Below are 15,204 nucleotides of genomic sequence, written 5' to 3'. Positions count from 1 at the left end.
TCAGGGCCACACCGCAGGAAGACTCAGTTATATCTCTTAAAAGGTTATGGATTTTCTTAAGCACGTTGAAGTCTGAGTTCCACTTCTAAAGTGAAAAGATAGAATAAGATACAAAACCAAACATCAAAGAATGATGTTTAATATATCTATCATAGAAAGCTTATGGTTTTTAAAAGTATTCATAGATAGTTCTGCCAAGGGAGCCTCAAAAAAGGAGGATAGTATATGTAGTATATACCTCACCAAAACATGAACTGGAGAAAAGAAGAGATATTATGTTGGTGGATTTTCATGAATATAGGCAAAATGAGTGGTAAAGTCATCTTTGATGATATCAGGTTTTGTTAAACACCCCAGCTTTTTCACTTATTAACTTTTATTGCTTTGGCCAAAAATTATTTGTCTCCTCCAATTCACTGTGTCCTTCTGTGTAAAATGAGGATAATAGAAACATCTATATATATAGGTTTGTCATGGAGATTGACTGAGATAATGTGCATGACACATAGTAAGCCCTCAGTAAATGTTAGTTGATTAGTTGAGTTTGTTGTTGGTCATCATAGTCGATATTGTCTGTATAATATACTTAACATTTATCTGTCTGTTTAATTCTGACCTACTCCTCAGGGCCAAGATGAGGTTCTCCCTTTTGAATTAAGTTTTTCCCAATCATTTACTTCATTGTAATCATTATCTTCTGTGTTTTTATATCCGTCATCACATAGTGGAGACCTTAATATCCACTTGTTTGGTTGATACAGAATTAATTTGCTGTCTTTCATAGTTTATAAGATGTTTTATTTTAACTTGGAGCTATTTTGAACTATATTGTTTCTCTCTCCTCACCCCACCAAGGTGAGGAGAGAGGCCAAGGTATTCTCGGGAATCTGTTTACAGAGGTAGTCTTTCTGTTTAAATTGAATGTCCCTCCTAAATAAAACTTAATGTATAAGTTGAATTTATTTCAGAAGTAAAAATCTTACTCTGAATTTTAAAGTCAAATATGGCTTTTTAAACTGTCTTCTGATTTTTAAAAAAATATTTATTCATTTACTTTTTTATTTCTTGAGCTTGGCTAATCAAGAGCTAGCTGTATTAAGTATAGTAGCTATGAGAGTTTAGTCCATTTATTTTAAACTTGCATCCTTTCACCTCCTAAACACCAAACTATGAAACCTAACACAAATACTGTAAGAACATCTGAGGTAGATAATTAAAGTATAATTAAGTTTAAATGTCTTGGTGAAGGAGTATAAAAATTATTTAAATTCAGTCGGCTAGTACATTTGCAGTTTTCTTTTATTAGGTGTGAAATCTAAGAATCCTCTGCCAACTCTTGAGGGCTCAATCCAGAATGTTGAATTGAAGTACTGCAGCACATCATTGGTCAAATGTGCCTCTGGGACCGTGGGATCAATAAAAATTTGTGCCAAAGCCCCAGGTATGTACAGCTGGACCATGTAAAATTTTATCGCCTATATAGGAGAATTGGCCTTGCGTTTTACAAGGAGCATTACTGAAATAAGAATTTACTCATTGTTCCTATGAATCAGAGGCTTTAAATTTTTTATTTTTACTTAAAAAAAATTTTTTTAATTGTGCCAGGATGGCACTACTTGACTTTAATAAATTAATTTTTATTTAAGGAAAAAAACTGTGTGTAGTTTTAAGAATGGTTATGAGGTAGAAAAATTAAGGGAAAGTTAATTCTTGTACTTTTGGGGATAATGGCAGATATAGATATATATGATACTTAAAATTAACTTGAAATATTGTGAGTTTAATAGAATTAAATAGAACACCCAGTTGTTTTTTAATTAAAGATTGTAATTCACTTCAGCTTCCTATGGATATTTTATTCCATAATATTTTCCTGAAAGTATTTGTAATTTTTTTTAGTACAAATTAAATTTAAGTTTTTAGAGGTACAGATGCCACTAAATTTTTAGAAGACAGTATGTTGAAGTTGTTTTCTTTTCCAGAATTTTTCTGAACATGTTCTACAGTCATAAGCAAAATGTTTAAAAGATTTTAAGAGTTAAAAATGTTTTTAATTTTATAAGTCAGGCTCCTTAGAGTATATAGCTGTAATTACCAATTGTAATTGAAATATTACATTATGTTGTTAGTATATTTTAAAATCGAACATTCTTAAGCTGCTCCAAAATTTTATTTCATGAGATTTGTTTGTTTTTTCATAAATATTTTTATTCAGGTGATAGTGGAAAAGAGAAGTTGATTCCATTGCTTCAGGGTCCTTCTGATACTAAAGATCTTCATAGCAGCAAGTGGCTCAATGAAAGTAGAAAGCCAGAATCTCTCTTAGCTCCAGATTTGATAGCCTTCACAGTCCAAGTTCCACAACATATGGACTACTGCCACAATTCTGGTAAGTATAGACCTATCATTATTTCCTTATTTTACATTTTCTTTCCCAGAAAGGCTTTTAAAATTGGACTTTTTTTTTTTTCTTCCTTTCTTTTTCTAAACAATTTATACTCATTGGGATACTCTTGTAGTTGTGCTTTTTGAAAATTAAAATGAAATTTTTTTTTTAATTGTACTTAAGGTGAAGGTTTACAGAACAAACAGTTTCTCATTACACAGTCAGTACACATATTGTTTTATGACATTGGTTAACCACCCCACAACATGTCAACACTCTCCCTTTTCGACCTTGGAGGACCTTTTGTCTTTCTTGGTGAAAATATACATAGCCAAAGATACACCATTTCAAAAATTTCTACACGTACAATTCAGTGACATCGATTATGTTCTTTCAGTTGTGCTGCTATTCTCACTATCCTTTTCCAGCTTATTCCATTACCATTATCTTCAACTCACTGCCCCATCAAACCTTTTGAGTTGCTGTTGTCAGTTTGATCTCACATAGATAATTCTTTTTTTTTTTTGTAATTTAAATGAAGGTTTACAGAGCAGAACAGTTTCTCATTAAACAGTTAGTACACATATTGCCCTATGACAGTGGTTAACAACCCCACGACATGTCAACACTGTCCTTCAAATGTAACATTTTTATACCATTTTCGATAATCACCTTTGTGTTTATAAGCCATAATGATTTTTAAAATTTTATGTGAGCAATAAATCAGCTGTATATATAGCATTTAATCTCAAATTCATATCCACTAAATTCAACTGACTTTTGAAATGTAGGATATAATGAGTAGAGAATAGTAAAAGAAATAAAAAATATTGGAAAGTGAAATTTTTTTCTTGAGATGGTAGTGTTTCGATTATAAGCTACAGTTTGACATACTAAAATTGTTTAGCTCTTCTACAGCTGTGCAGAAAGGAAGAAGTTTTGACAGTGGAATCAAGAAAAAACTCAGAGGTTAAGATCTCATTTCTTAGAGTTACATTCTTCTGATAGCACTTTGCCTACAATCTATTTTATTTTATTCAGTACCATAATAGCAAGTTGTATAACTCCTCATGTTGACATGAGATACCAGAAGGATTATTACAGGATAGAAAAATATGGTATGGTAGGTAGAAACGAGGACCAGCCATGAGTTCAAATTAGCCTGTATGTCTAAGGTTATCAGTTAATGAGTCTAGAAATAAGGTAGTAATCTAGGGATTTCTTAAAAGGCTAAGGGTTCTGAATTTTTTCTTTAGAATTAGTTGGTCAGTGAGGAAGTAGCTTCAAATAGCTTCCTAAAAGTAAAGCTCATTTAACATTACTCAGTAGGTAGTGTAGCTTATAGAAAATAAGCTAAGCTTAGATTAGTCACTGCTCTAAATTCAAAGTAGAAAATATGAAAAGATTTGTAATTAACTGACTATACAGAGACTATATAGAATTTACTATTAACTTGAACATTGTAGTGCACAAGTGGAAATATTCAGAGATACAATAACAGTTGAAAGATGAATTTGGTACAGTAGCATTTATAGCTGAAGGACGTCCACATTAGAAACTAGAAGTTAGTATTAAAAAGGAGATGTTTAAAGACCCTTGTCAGCATGCTTCTGAAGACAACACTCCTAAAAAAAGAAGATATTAGCCTTATGAGAAAGAATATAAAACCCAAAGGAAAGAATGATGTGAGGAGAAGGCCAAGGCCCAAGTTAAGACTACGTCTGTGGATAAAAGATTTTATCAATCTTTTAAGGCAGGAGTCAGCAAACTTTCTTATGAAGGGCCAGATATGGCTTTGTGGGCCATATGAGCTGTCACAGCTATTCATTTCTGCTGCTGTGGCATGAAAATAACCATAGACAATATGTAAATGAACAGATGTGATTGTATTCCAATAAAACTTTATTTAGAAACACAAGTAATAGGCCAGATTCAGCCTGCATGATTTGTCTATCCCTATGTTAGGGATAAGGGATTGGTGACTGAGTAAAATTCATGCCTTCTTTAATCACGTTCCTTAAATATGCTGTTTAGTAAACTCCTTTATATAATCCAAATGGTGGTTTTGGGGTTCTTCAGTTAGGTTTTGTTTCCAAGTCTGTGAATCATTAAGATGTCATTAAAATGACCATTCCATCCAGTTATGATTTTGATACCTCTGAAGGGACTCATTTGAATCTGCCATGTATTCTGGAGTTGGACAGGGACTCATTTTTGGTTTACTGTAAGAGCTTGGCTGCTAACCAAAGGGTTGGCAGTTCAATCCATCAGTTGCTGTTTAGAAACCCTATGGTGCATTTCTACTCTGTCCTATAGGGTTGCTATGAGTCAGAATCAACTTGATGGCAACAGGTTTGGTTTGGTTGTTATATACACAATTAGAATAAATTAGTCAAAATTATTTAAATAATCGATATTTTGCTCAACAATATTCAGAGTAATCATTGTAATGTAAATGTATTTCTAGGGTCACAAAAATGTATTTCCATTTTTAACCTTTTATATAGACGTAAAGGTAAACCGTTAGAAGAAAATTATTTTTGACACTTACGATTTTTGTAGGGTTAAGCTTTACTTTTTTTTTTTACTCTTAAGGAAGTTCACCGAATCTTCGACACTGGTGATATGTTTAAGTAAGAACACATTACATGTTAGGATTAAAATATACCCAAAGGAATATTTTCAAAGCACCAAATCATGATCACATTAAAATTTTACACACAAAGCCATAAACTACATTCACATACTTTATTTAGAGTATTTTTAAATTCAAATTTTTCCATCTACTTCAGAACTTCCACCCACATTCACACCTTAAGTATTTAATGGTTTAGAGAGCTCCTAAGTATTAATTCTCAAAGCCAGCTTTAAAATAATTCTGATTAATCTTATGTGCCTATAACAAGATTTAAATAGGGCTGTGTGAGTGTCTGTGTGCATGTGTGTGTGTTTTTTACTGATAATATAGACAAAACACAAAAGTAACTTAAATGAAGTAATAAATAATTTCTTATTAGTCCTTCAAGATTTACTGAAATACTACCCTCTCAGCAAGTACTTTCTTGGCTACCCTATCTAAAATTTCTCTCTGCCTCACATCCTACACACATACACACTCACATATACTTATTATTTCCCTACTCTTTTTTTTCTTAGCACTTGTCGTAGTGTGCCATACTATGTATACATTACTGATTTATATTGTTGGGTTTTTTTCTCCTTGCTATTAGAATTTTATGTTTCATTTCAGCATAAGTTTTCATTTTTTTTTCTTTCATTGCTCTGTCCCCACTGCCTAGAGCAATGCCCAGTGCATAGTAGGCTCTCAATAAATATTTGATAAATGAATTAGTAAGTAAATGATTATTACACTTACTTTTCTTTGGTGTTTGAGATTGGGGCACCTAACAGAAATGAGACAGAAACAGGAGTCTTTTCCCAATGTTAAAAAAAGAAAAAAAGGACCAGCCATGGTACAAGGGTGATTAAACCCTTCTGTATGAACAATTAAAGGGGAGTAAAAGTAATCCCTGCTGGATTTGTTTTTCATAAACAGGAAGATGTCCAGGTGAGATTGTTTATAAACTTTTCCCATGGGTTTATACAATTTGAATGAGTGATATTTGAATGCGTGGTTGTATATGATCCCTGGTGGTGCCAGTGGTTAAGAGCTCTGCTGTTAGCCAAAAGGTTGGCAGTTCGAATCCACCAGCAGCTCCTTGGAAACCACGTGGGGCAGTTCTGCTCTGTCCTATAGGGTTGCTATGAGTCGGAATTGACTCGATGGCAACGGGAACAGGAAGTGATCAGCGAAGTGGCTTAAGGAGGCAAGTTGTGTAATTTTAGAGGAGTTTGGAAGTCATGGCATGGTGTGTGGAAGACAGCTGCCGTTGAGCATACACCCTCAAATTGAAGAGGGGAAAGTTAAAACTTGGTACCAGCAAATGTTGTGCATGCTATGTAGAAGTCAACCAGAAAGTGAATTTTGAGAGGAACTTAGTTAGGAAGAAGAGGCAGCCTTTAGACTGTGACTTCAGAATGTGAGGGAATGGACAGCTTTATTAATGGGGATTAGGAATTAATATGACTGAAAGAAATGTTAGTTATATTAGTAAAATTCATTGTGAAGTAGTATTTTAAAATTTTAAAACCACTTTCTTATACATTATTTGTCTACAAAACAAGACTGTTTTAGGCAGAGCAGGTATTATTTGTATTTTATAGAGGAGGGAATAGGAGCCTAAAAGTTAAATGAGTTGTCCAGGTTTATGTGTTTGGCAGGTCATAGTCTGAACTAGAACCTCGGACTTCTGACTATAACATTTCCCCACTTTTTTAGGCTGTTAGCACTTTGTCTTTTAACCCAAATGGCTAGAATACATATTGCTAAATGTTGCTTCCTCCAGCCTTAAAAGGCCTTAGCTCTGAGAAGCTCATTCCTTACTGCATATTAAGCATTGTTTAAAGAACCACACTTTCATGATCTCATAGCATTACTTTGTCTTTGAACTCTCAGCAGCTCCATTTGGCTGTTTCCCGCTTCCCCCCTTGATTTCATTCTGCACTTGACTGACTGATCACAATGTAAGGATAACAGGGCTCTTGCAGGAATCTAGTGTGCCAGTCCACATTCTGTATTTTTTACTATCCAGGAATGCCATTCGGTGATGCCTCCATTTCATGTATTTGCATAGATATCAGAGGGTCAAATAGAGAAACCAAATGTACCTCTGGCCTCTATCAGAGCTAGAAGTTCTTCAGTGACTATTACTGATACATGTAAATTATTTTAAAATGTAGTCTGAACATTTTTCTTCCCTTATCTTTTAAATATAGGTTCTGACTCTTCATATGCTATATTTTGCCTGTTATTTATAGCAGGTTCTGCTTGCTAGAAAGTTCTGTGTCTTCATTAACCATGGTATATTAGTGTATAAATAAATTGTGGGATGTCTTCTATTTAGGAATATAAAATGATCACATAGAGCTATAAACTTAGAATCAAAGGAACTTAGAGGCCATCCATTTCAGTTTCTAAGCCCGTGTTAGGAGTCCCCTTTGCATCACATTCCCTTCTGTGTTCTTCAGACCACTGGCCGAATCACCCAGTTTGTCAAGGATAATTATGCTTTTGCAAGTACTGTTTTTTCTTTCTGGGATTCTTAGAACTTTCCTTGCCCTTTCAGCTTTTCCTGTTTAATTCCAATTTATTCCTAAGATTTTAGCGCATATAATACCTCTTCAAGGAGAACTTTCCTGACATTGCCACCCCTTCCACCATTTAATCAAGTTCCTCTGTTACATTCTCTCATAGTTCAATATACTGTTCTTAGTAGCATTTATGACAGAGTATATTTATAGATTGTGTGAATTGAATGCTGTCTGTCTTCACTACTGGACAGGGAGTTCCATAAGGGTACATTTAGTCACTGGTTGCTTATCATTTATCCTCAGTACCTAACATTGCCTGACATATAGGAATTAGTTGAGAAGTATTTGTTGAATCAATAAATAAAAGAACATTTATGACAGATGGTCGAGGGTATGAATGTATTCGACAGATAAATAGTAATTCCTTACTAGATACTAGCCTCCTTCACCTTTCTCTCCCTGTGTTTCTTCCTCCTTACCTCTCCTTCTGCATGTATCTACCATTGGAGGGACTATCTTCCTTTTGTTAGACAGTTCTAATTATTGTTAGATCCTCTCTTCGTTGGAATGTGACTTTATTTCTTGATCTGGTTTTACTCTTGTAAGTGACATGAAGTAATTTACCAGTCCTACATATACCTGACAAAAACCTGTTAGTATCTTTCTTAGCCTTTTTTCTCTCTCTTTAGTATCTGGCACTTAACAGTTATGACCATATCCCTTCTCTTGAAGCCTTTGTCTCTTGGCTTCCAGGTGTTAAAAGACAACACTCTATAGGTCTTTTGTGGTTTTGTATATTTTGTGAATGGAGGCACTGATTGCACTTTGGTTTTGAACTCTTTTCAAGGATATTTATATAGTAAACAACCTTGGAAGACAGATGATGTGCCCATTATCAAAGGTTTGGTTCCTTAAACTCAGGGTTCATCTTCTCTCACACAACCCACTGTGTGTGCAAGCATCTATCTGGACACATCTCCATCTTCACCTCTGTGGGTCTTAGGGGAAAGGGAAACTGATACAAACATATTTATGCGTTGCTTGCTGTGCTGTGAGTAATAAAGTCCTTTGTCTCTGACTCATGAGTCTTGTGCCTTTTACCAGCATTCATGAAACTGTGGTAAGGTTAAAATCTATGTCCTTCAAAATTCTTGACACAAGGATAATACAGTATCTTGGTTCTCCTTGCTTAATTGTATTTGTTCCCCTCCTCAAACACTTCTTTTTCACTTGTGCCTTAAATATACCAAGAAAAACAAACCTGTTGCTATTGAGTTGATTCCAACCCATAGTGACCTATAGAACAGAGTAGAGCTGCCCCATAGGGTTTCCAAGGCTGTAATCTTTACTGAAGCAGACTGCCACATCTTTTTCCTGCAGAGTGGCTGGTGAGTTCAAACTGCCAACCTTTTGGTTAGCAGCTGAGTGTTTTAAGCACTGAGCCACCAGGGCTCCTTGCCTTAAATATAGGTAGTATTTAAGGTTATGTTCTTGATCCTCTCCTTTCTATCTGAATGATCTAATCAACCATATCTTTATATTTCTGTCTTCTTTTGAGAGCCAGACTCCAAATAGGCTACCTTCTGACCATTTCCCTAAAGATATTTTAATGATGCCTAACATTTCTAACGGAAACCCTGGTGGTGTAGTGGTTAAGAGCTATGTCTTCTCACCAAAAGGTCGGCAGTTTGAATCCACCAGGCGCTCCTTGGAAACTCTATGGGGCAGTTCTACTCTGTCCTATGGGCTCGCTATGAGTTGGAATCAACTCAACAGCAACAGGTTTTTTTTTTTTTTTTAAACATTTCTGAGGAGCCATGGTGGTGAGGTACTTAAGAGCTATGGCTGCTAACCAAAAGGTTGGCAGTTAGAATCTACCACCTGCTCCTTGGAAACACTATGAGACAGTTCAGCTCTGTCCTGCCAGGTTGCTATGAGTCGAAATCTCCTCAGTGGCAATGGGTTTGGTTTTTGGTTTTAACATTTCTAAAACTAAATTCAGTATAAGTTTTCTTAACCCCCATTTCATACTCCATTATTCACTATTTCTATTAATGACACTGTTTATTTCCCTCCTATTGTTCTAAATTTCAGCACTAGCTATTTCCTCCTCCTTTTTCCTCTACATATGGTAGATGTTCCACAAACTTTTTTTTTTTTTTGGTTAAACTGAATAGCTCAGGTTTAACGTCGTAAATTTAAGTCCTTTCGCATATTATTTGTCTTCAGATTCACTGCTGTACTCATTACTTCCATTACTTGTTTGAAAATGTCTCTTTTCGAATGGCACTCCAAAATTTAACACAGTCCTCCACACAATACAAAAAAGTACATTGGGAGTGTACACATTCCAGATTTGTATAGTGGACTTCTGTTTAGTTGCTATTTGTCTTGAGCTTGTGTGCTACTAGAAATCATAGATTTTTTTCATAGATTACTCTTAAGACAGATTTCCATATTTTATATGTCTACATTAGGTGTTTTTTTATGCATTTTTTATTGTGGTGAAAATATACACAACCAAACATGCTAATTCAACAAATTCCACACGTATAATTTAGTGAAATTGTTTACATTCTTTATATTATGCAACTATTCTCGCTATCCTTTTCCAAATTATTCCACTGCCATTAACATAAACCCAGTACCCCCTAAACAAACACTCCCTTTTTCCCTTTCCCTGCTACCTCTGGTAACCACTAATAATTTTCAGTTTCTTTATATTTGCTTATTTCATGTAAGTGAGATCACAGAATATTTGTCCTTTTCTGACTGACTTATTTAGCTCAGCATAATGTTCTCAAGGATTATCCATGTTATGGAATGTATGAGGACTTCATTTCTCTTTATGGCTGAGTAATATTCCATTGTATGTATATACCACATTTTGTTTATCCATTCATCTGTTGATGGACATTTTGGTTTTTCCCACATTTTTAGCTATTGTAAAAAGTGCTGCAGTGAACATTAGTGTACAGGTTTACATTAGTTTTTGAATCTACATGGAGAACTTTACTCTTATTTGTATGGTATTTCATCTAGCTGATTTTGGTCCACTAGTAATATCATAACTTTAAAAGTATCTGGTTTGGACACAGTTACCTTGTACAAATCAGATACACATGGTGTTTTTACTTTCAACATGTAAAACTCAAAATAACTTTTTCTTACTAAGATTAGAAAAATAGAATTTTGTGATTATGATGCTATTTTAAAATAATGTAAAAGAAGTGATTCTCTTAAAATATTGTTTAAATATAAGATCAAGTTAAGCCAATCTTATTCCCCTATGTACTGTTTTGAAAATAAGTATAGTTTTAATTTTTCTAGATTTTCATAAATTAAAAATCATTTTATATTTTACCCATTAAATATTAACTACTTTTGATCATTGTTGTAGCACAATTACAATTTTAGTCTCTTGAAATTAACAGTTAAATTGAGGGAGGGGGGTAGTTTTCGTTCTTGATTAAAACATATCAGGAAACACACACTTTTATTGCTTTATTCAGAATTGGTTGGTTAGAATATGATGAATTGTTCAGGAGTTTATAAAAAATGGAGACACTATTTTGCATTGTATATTTTAATTTATAGAGAATGTCTTATGTTTCAAAAAATCCTCAGAATGTAGAATTAAGTGAATTGCCTTGAAGTTATGATTTTAGTATTTTTGACAGGACACATGAGTAAGAATGCTTATATATTGTAGCAATTAAAGACAATTCACATTTGTGGTTTGGGCATAAATGTGTAAAAATTATACCCATCTATCTTATTACATTTCCTCTCTCCTCCCTGAGGACTTTACTATGTACTTTATCTGTAATTGTTGCCAGTTTTCTATCATGTTCCCACTGGGCTTCTGGTACAAAAAATCTTATCCTCTTGATGACAGAGCTTGCCTGAATGATTTCATGCTCCTAACATTTTTGTTCACGGGAATTAGGGGCAAAATGTAACTACAGCTGAACAGAGAGTCTATTTTTGTAATTTTGGAGTTTAGGCTCTGTTATTGGAACTAAATGAAGAGATGCAGGTGTTCTCCAGTTCAAGCCCTTTGGGAGTTTTGATGGTAGATGCTTGAAAAGAAAATGCATGTGTTTCCAGAGTCAAACAGCAGCTGTGAGACAAGGATTTATGTTTTTCTCAGAACTTTGGGATTTCAAAATGTTACATTTAATCACAAGCACAGAAAGGGGAGCAAATGTTAAAGATGTTATGCATAAAAGCAGGTTTACTGATCCCTTTACCATACGAGCTAGTTGTGGGAATATAGGAATAAAGTGATTTTTAATCGTAATATAAACAATTTCTAAAGGATTATGATAGTTGCCAGGACATGGCCTTTCTAGAACATCGCATTTATAGCACAGAGAATTTTTATCCTACTAATTACTTAAAAGAATTTCCCATTTATATATACACATGCATGTACATACATGTATACACACACTTATAATGAAATGTTAGGTAAAACATTTGTGAAACACATTTTGATAATAGCTTCTTTTGAAAAAACTTAATATCTTACTGTAAAAACAGCACTATTTTCAAATACAATAAATGTAAATTCCTATCTAGAATAATATATATTTTAAATATATATATTTAAATATACATATTTAAAGCAGATATATATTTAAAAAATTTTTTTTCAAATAAACTACTTTGTTTTTTGGTTGATTCTCAAATTCATCTTTATTGTCAGGAATATTTTTCAGTATTTCTTTGCCATTCTCATGCTTGTTTTGCTTTTTTATTTTTTAGTCTGATCATTATTTATTCATTCATTCATCCAGCAAATATTTATTGCAAGTTTTCTGTGTGTAGAAATACAATGATGTATCAAAGACTCTATTGTAAAGAAACTTCTAATATATTGAGGAAATAGGCACATAAACAACCAAGGCTAAACAAATGAATGATTAAAACACTTTGTCTTGGGTTCACCTTCATCCGATGTAAACTGTATTACTTTGAGCAAGTCAACCTCTCTGAGAATAGGTTTCTCATCTGTAAAATAAAGATATTTTTAATCTGCTTGCTGGGATTATTATGAAGATTAGATTACATACTATATCACAAATACATTTCAAACTATAAAACACAATGCAAATTTTGAGTATTACTTATTCTGCCTAAATAGTACCCTTTATTAATCATTTAATCAATCAAAACTTAAGATTTTTCTCTTTGAGTCCTTTCCTTTCCTTCCTTGTTCTCTTTTTTCCAGCTAATCCCTATCCACTTTAAATTTTTCCTCGAGTCTGCTCCATAAACCTGTGGGTGTGCAGTTCTGAAGCTAGGGGCAAATCCTATACCTAGTCCCAGAATCTAACCTCCTTCCAAATTGAACCATCTCCTAGAAGCCATGATTCTAGGAGTCAGGAACAGTTTCAATAGCAACAGGAAATTAGTTTGCTTGTTCCTTTGAAAAGGTCCCAGTTTCTGGAGGGAAGCCAGAGGGAAAAATCCCTTGAGCCTTGTGGGCAACCAGTTGTTTTCCTCTTTTATAGGACAATGTCAAAATTTTTGCATATTTTACTTCTTGAGTAGTAAAAGTAAACTTCATGAAGTAAAGAAGTAGTAGCTTCATTAATAACTAGTAAATTAGTATGCAAGGAGTATGTCAGGTTGTGATGGACTGCAAGTGAACTTCACCATAAAATGTGTAATGTTTTATAATTTACCAAAAGTATATTTTTATATGATCAAAACCTTCCATTATTACTTCAGTTTATTTTATATTTTAGAAAATGATATAAATCTTTAAAGTGAATTTTATTTTTGCAGCTCGAGTTTTGCATTTGAAGTCCAATAATAGTAACCTTGTGCCCTGTCCAGATTTTGAAGTTGACTGTATAGTAGTTTTCATATTGGCTAAAAGAGAAGACTAGGAAGCTTAATGAATCAGTGGCAGTTGATTCATAAAATACTCAGGGATAATATTCATAGCAGTCTTTGCTGCCTGTTCCTTCCCCCACTTGTTTTGTTTCATCCCCTCTAGAAGACACAGCTTCACTTTGACAAACTTGATTTCACAGAGCTTTTGCATCCTTTTTAATAAGTACAGTATACATATGAATCATTGTTATACCATTGCTTTGTTTTTAAAATAAATGAGAGTCAGTTGTCCATTAATGTGTGAGAGTTTAAGCAGTTTTCTTTGGAGCATGTTTTTGTTTTATTTACATTTGTCTCCCTCTTTTGCCCTTACTCCTCCTCCTCCTCTCTTTCCTCTCTGCTTCCTTCCCAATTATCACTCCCTTTTAAGTACCACCACAGCACTTTAACCATACCACACTGTAAACTGTTAGAACTGTTTATGAGATTCTTCCCTCATGAGGCTGGAAGTTCCTAAGGGCAGGGACCATGACTAGTACATGGTAGGTATTCAATAAATATAGGATGATCCAAAGGAAATGATAGTTTGCCATTTGGGCATATAGCCTTATTGTCTACAAGCCTACATCATTTGATTTCTAAATTGCTCTGTGTGAAAAAAAAACGTAGCCTGGCTTCAGCCTATAAAAAAATTTAAAAAAAGATGATACAATCCTTATTCTCATACAGATATAAAATCAACAAATGTTAAAGATTTTATTTAACCAACTCATTATTAATAAGGGAACCAAGCAGATGTTAACAACCAGTTCTCAAAGGAGACTTTAAAAAACAAATCCATTTATAGTTCAGGAATACTGAAATAAATTTGGAAATGAACACAAAACTAACTTCTTCCACAATGGGGGTGAGAAGTCAATTGAACTTCTACCAGACAGACTATATTTGCATGCTTGTAGTCAAGAATTATTTTACATTTCTATCAATTATCTACAATTTAGAGATTTGTAAAATAGCTCAAAGGCAATGAAAGATGCAGAACCACCATAGAATCATACTCAGATAACCTGGAAGGGTGTGCTCTAAACATGTAGAGCTCTCCATTGAAGCACACGTTTTTCCTTACAAGACTTACTAAATGTCAGATGGCTAGGCTATTTTTAGCTGTGGGTGGTTTAAATATAGAGGCAGTTCAGAAGAAGTAATTTTGTGAAGCTAAGGTTCAGTGCATAGAGGGAAAACTAAGGAAACATTACCACCGGCAGAGGGCAGTGATGAAGTAACAGTTTCTTCATGGACAAAGGAGGAAGTATTGATTGTTGAATAATTCTGGGATATTCTATAGACTGTAACCTCAGTTTGACTTTTGAAATTTTGTCATGCTAAGTTCTCTTCAGCCTGTACCTTTGTCAGTTTCTGCAGATTACCAGAATAAGTCATTTTTTGTTTTGTTTTTTGTTAAATAAGTAAATATTCTAACTTGGTTTTTCCTAAGTAAAGAATATACAACTTGTTAAAACGCTTTCTTGTGGAAAAGTATTCATAAAACAAATATGTCAGAAGCTTTAGGCATTGAGGATTATATGTATATCTGTAATTTTTATTTTGGTGGTTAATTTCTTTTGTTGTATTTTTATGAGAATTAAGTACTTTATGTAGTATTTCCTAAACTATAAGAAACCTTTCTTCAAATGTAAAAATTACATGTTACCTAATTTACTCCACTTAAAAGGTGGAATCTGAAAAACTTTGAAAATATTTGCGAGAATATAGTAGACAAAGTTGTATAAAATTTAATTACAGATGAATACAACAAAAAC

At 33.6% G+C, this 15,204-nt stretch overlaps 1 protein-coding gene across 10 annotated transcripts in view; it reads left to right on the top strand.

Moving 5' to 3' along the window:
• VPS13B (vacuolar protein sorting 13 homolog B) overlaps window positions 1-15,204 on the top strand; it is an 866,934-nt gene that overhangs the window by 244,512 nt on the left and 607,218 nt on the right. For all 10 annotated transcript variants that reach the window (XR_002823075.1, XR_002823074.1, XM_023726045.1 and 7 more), the window contains exons 18-19: window positions 1,307-1,441; window positions 2,216-2,389. Coding sequence is in view for 8 of the 10 variants with exons in the window: in XM_023726045.1 (XP_023581813.1) it covers window positions 1,307-1,441; window positions 2,216-2,389 (309 nt within the window). In the remaining 2 variants the exon portion in view is untranslated. The remainder of the gene's footprint in view (window positions 1-1,306; window positions 1,442-2,215; window positions 2,390-15,204) is intronic.

This window comes from Trichechus manatus, unplaced genomic scaffold, assembly GCF_000243295.1.
Source record: "Trichechus manatus latirostris isolate Lorelei unplaced genomic scaffold, TriManLat1.0 scaffold00009, whole genome shotgun sequence".
Classification (NCBI taxonomy): domain Eukaryota; kingdom Metazoa; phylum Chordata; class Mammalia; order Sirenia; family Trichechidae; genus Trichechus; species Trichechus manatus.
The sequence above is the reverse complement of the archived record's forward strand: the minus strand, read 5'-3'. Positions and strand labels throughout refer to the sequence as shown.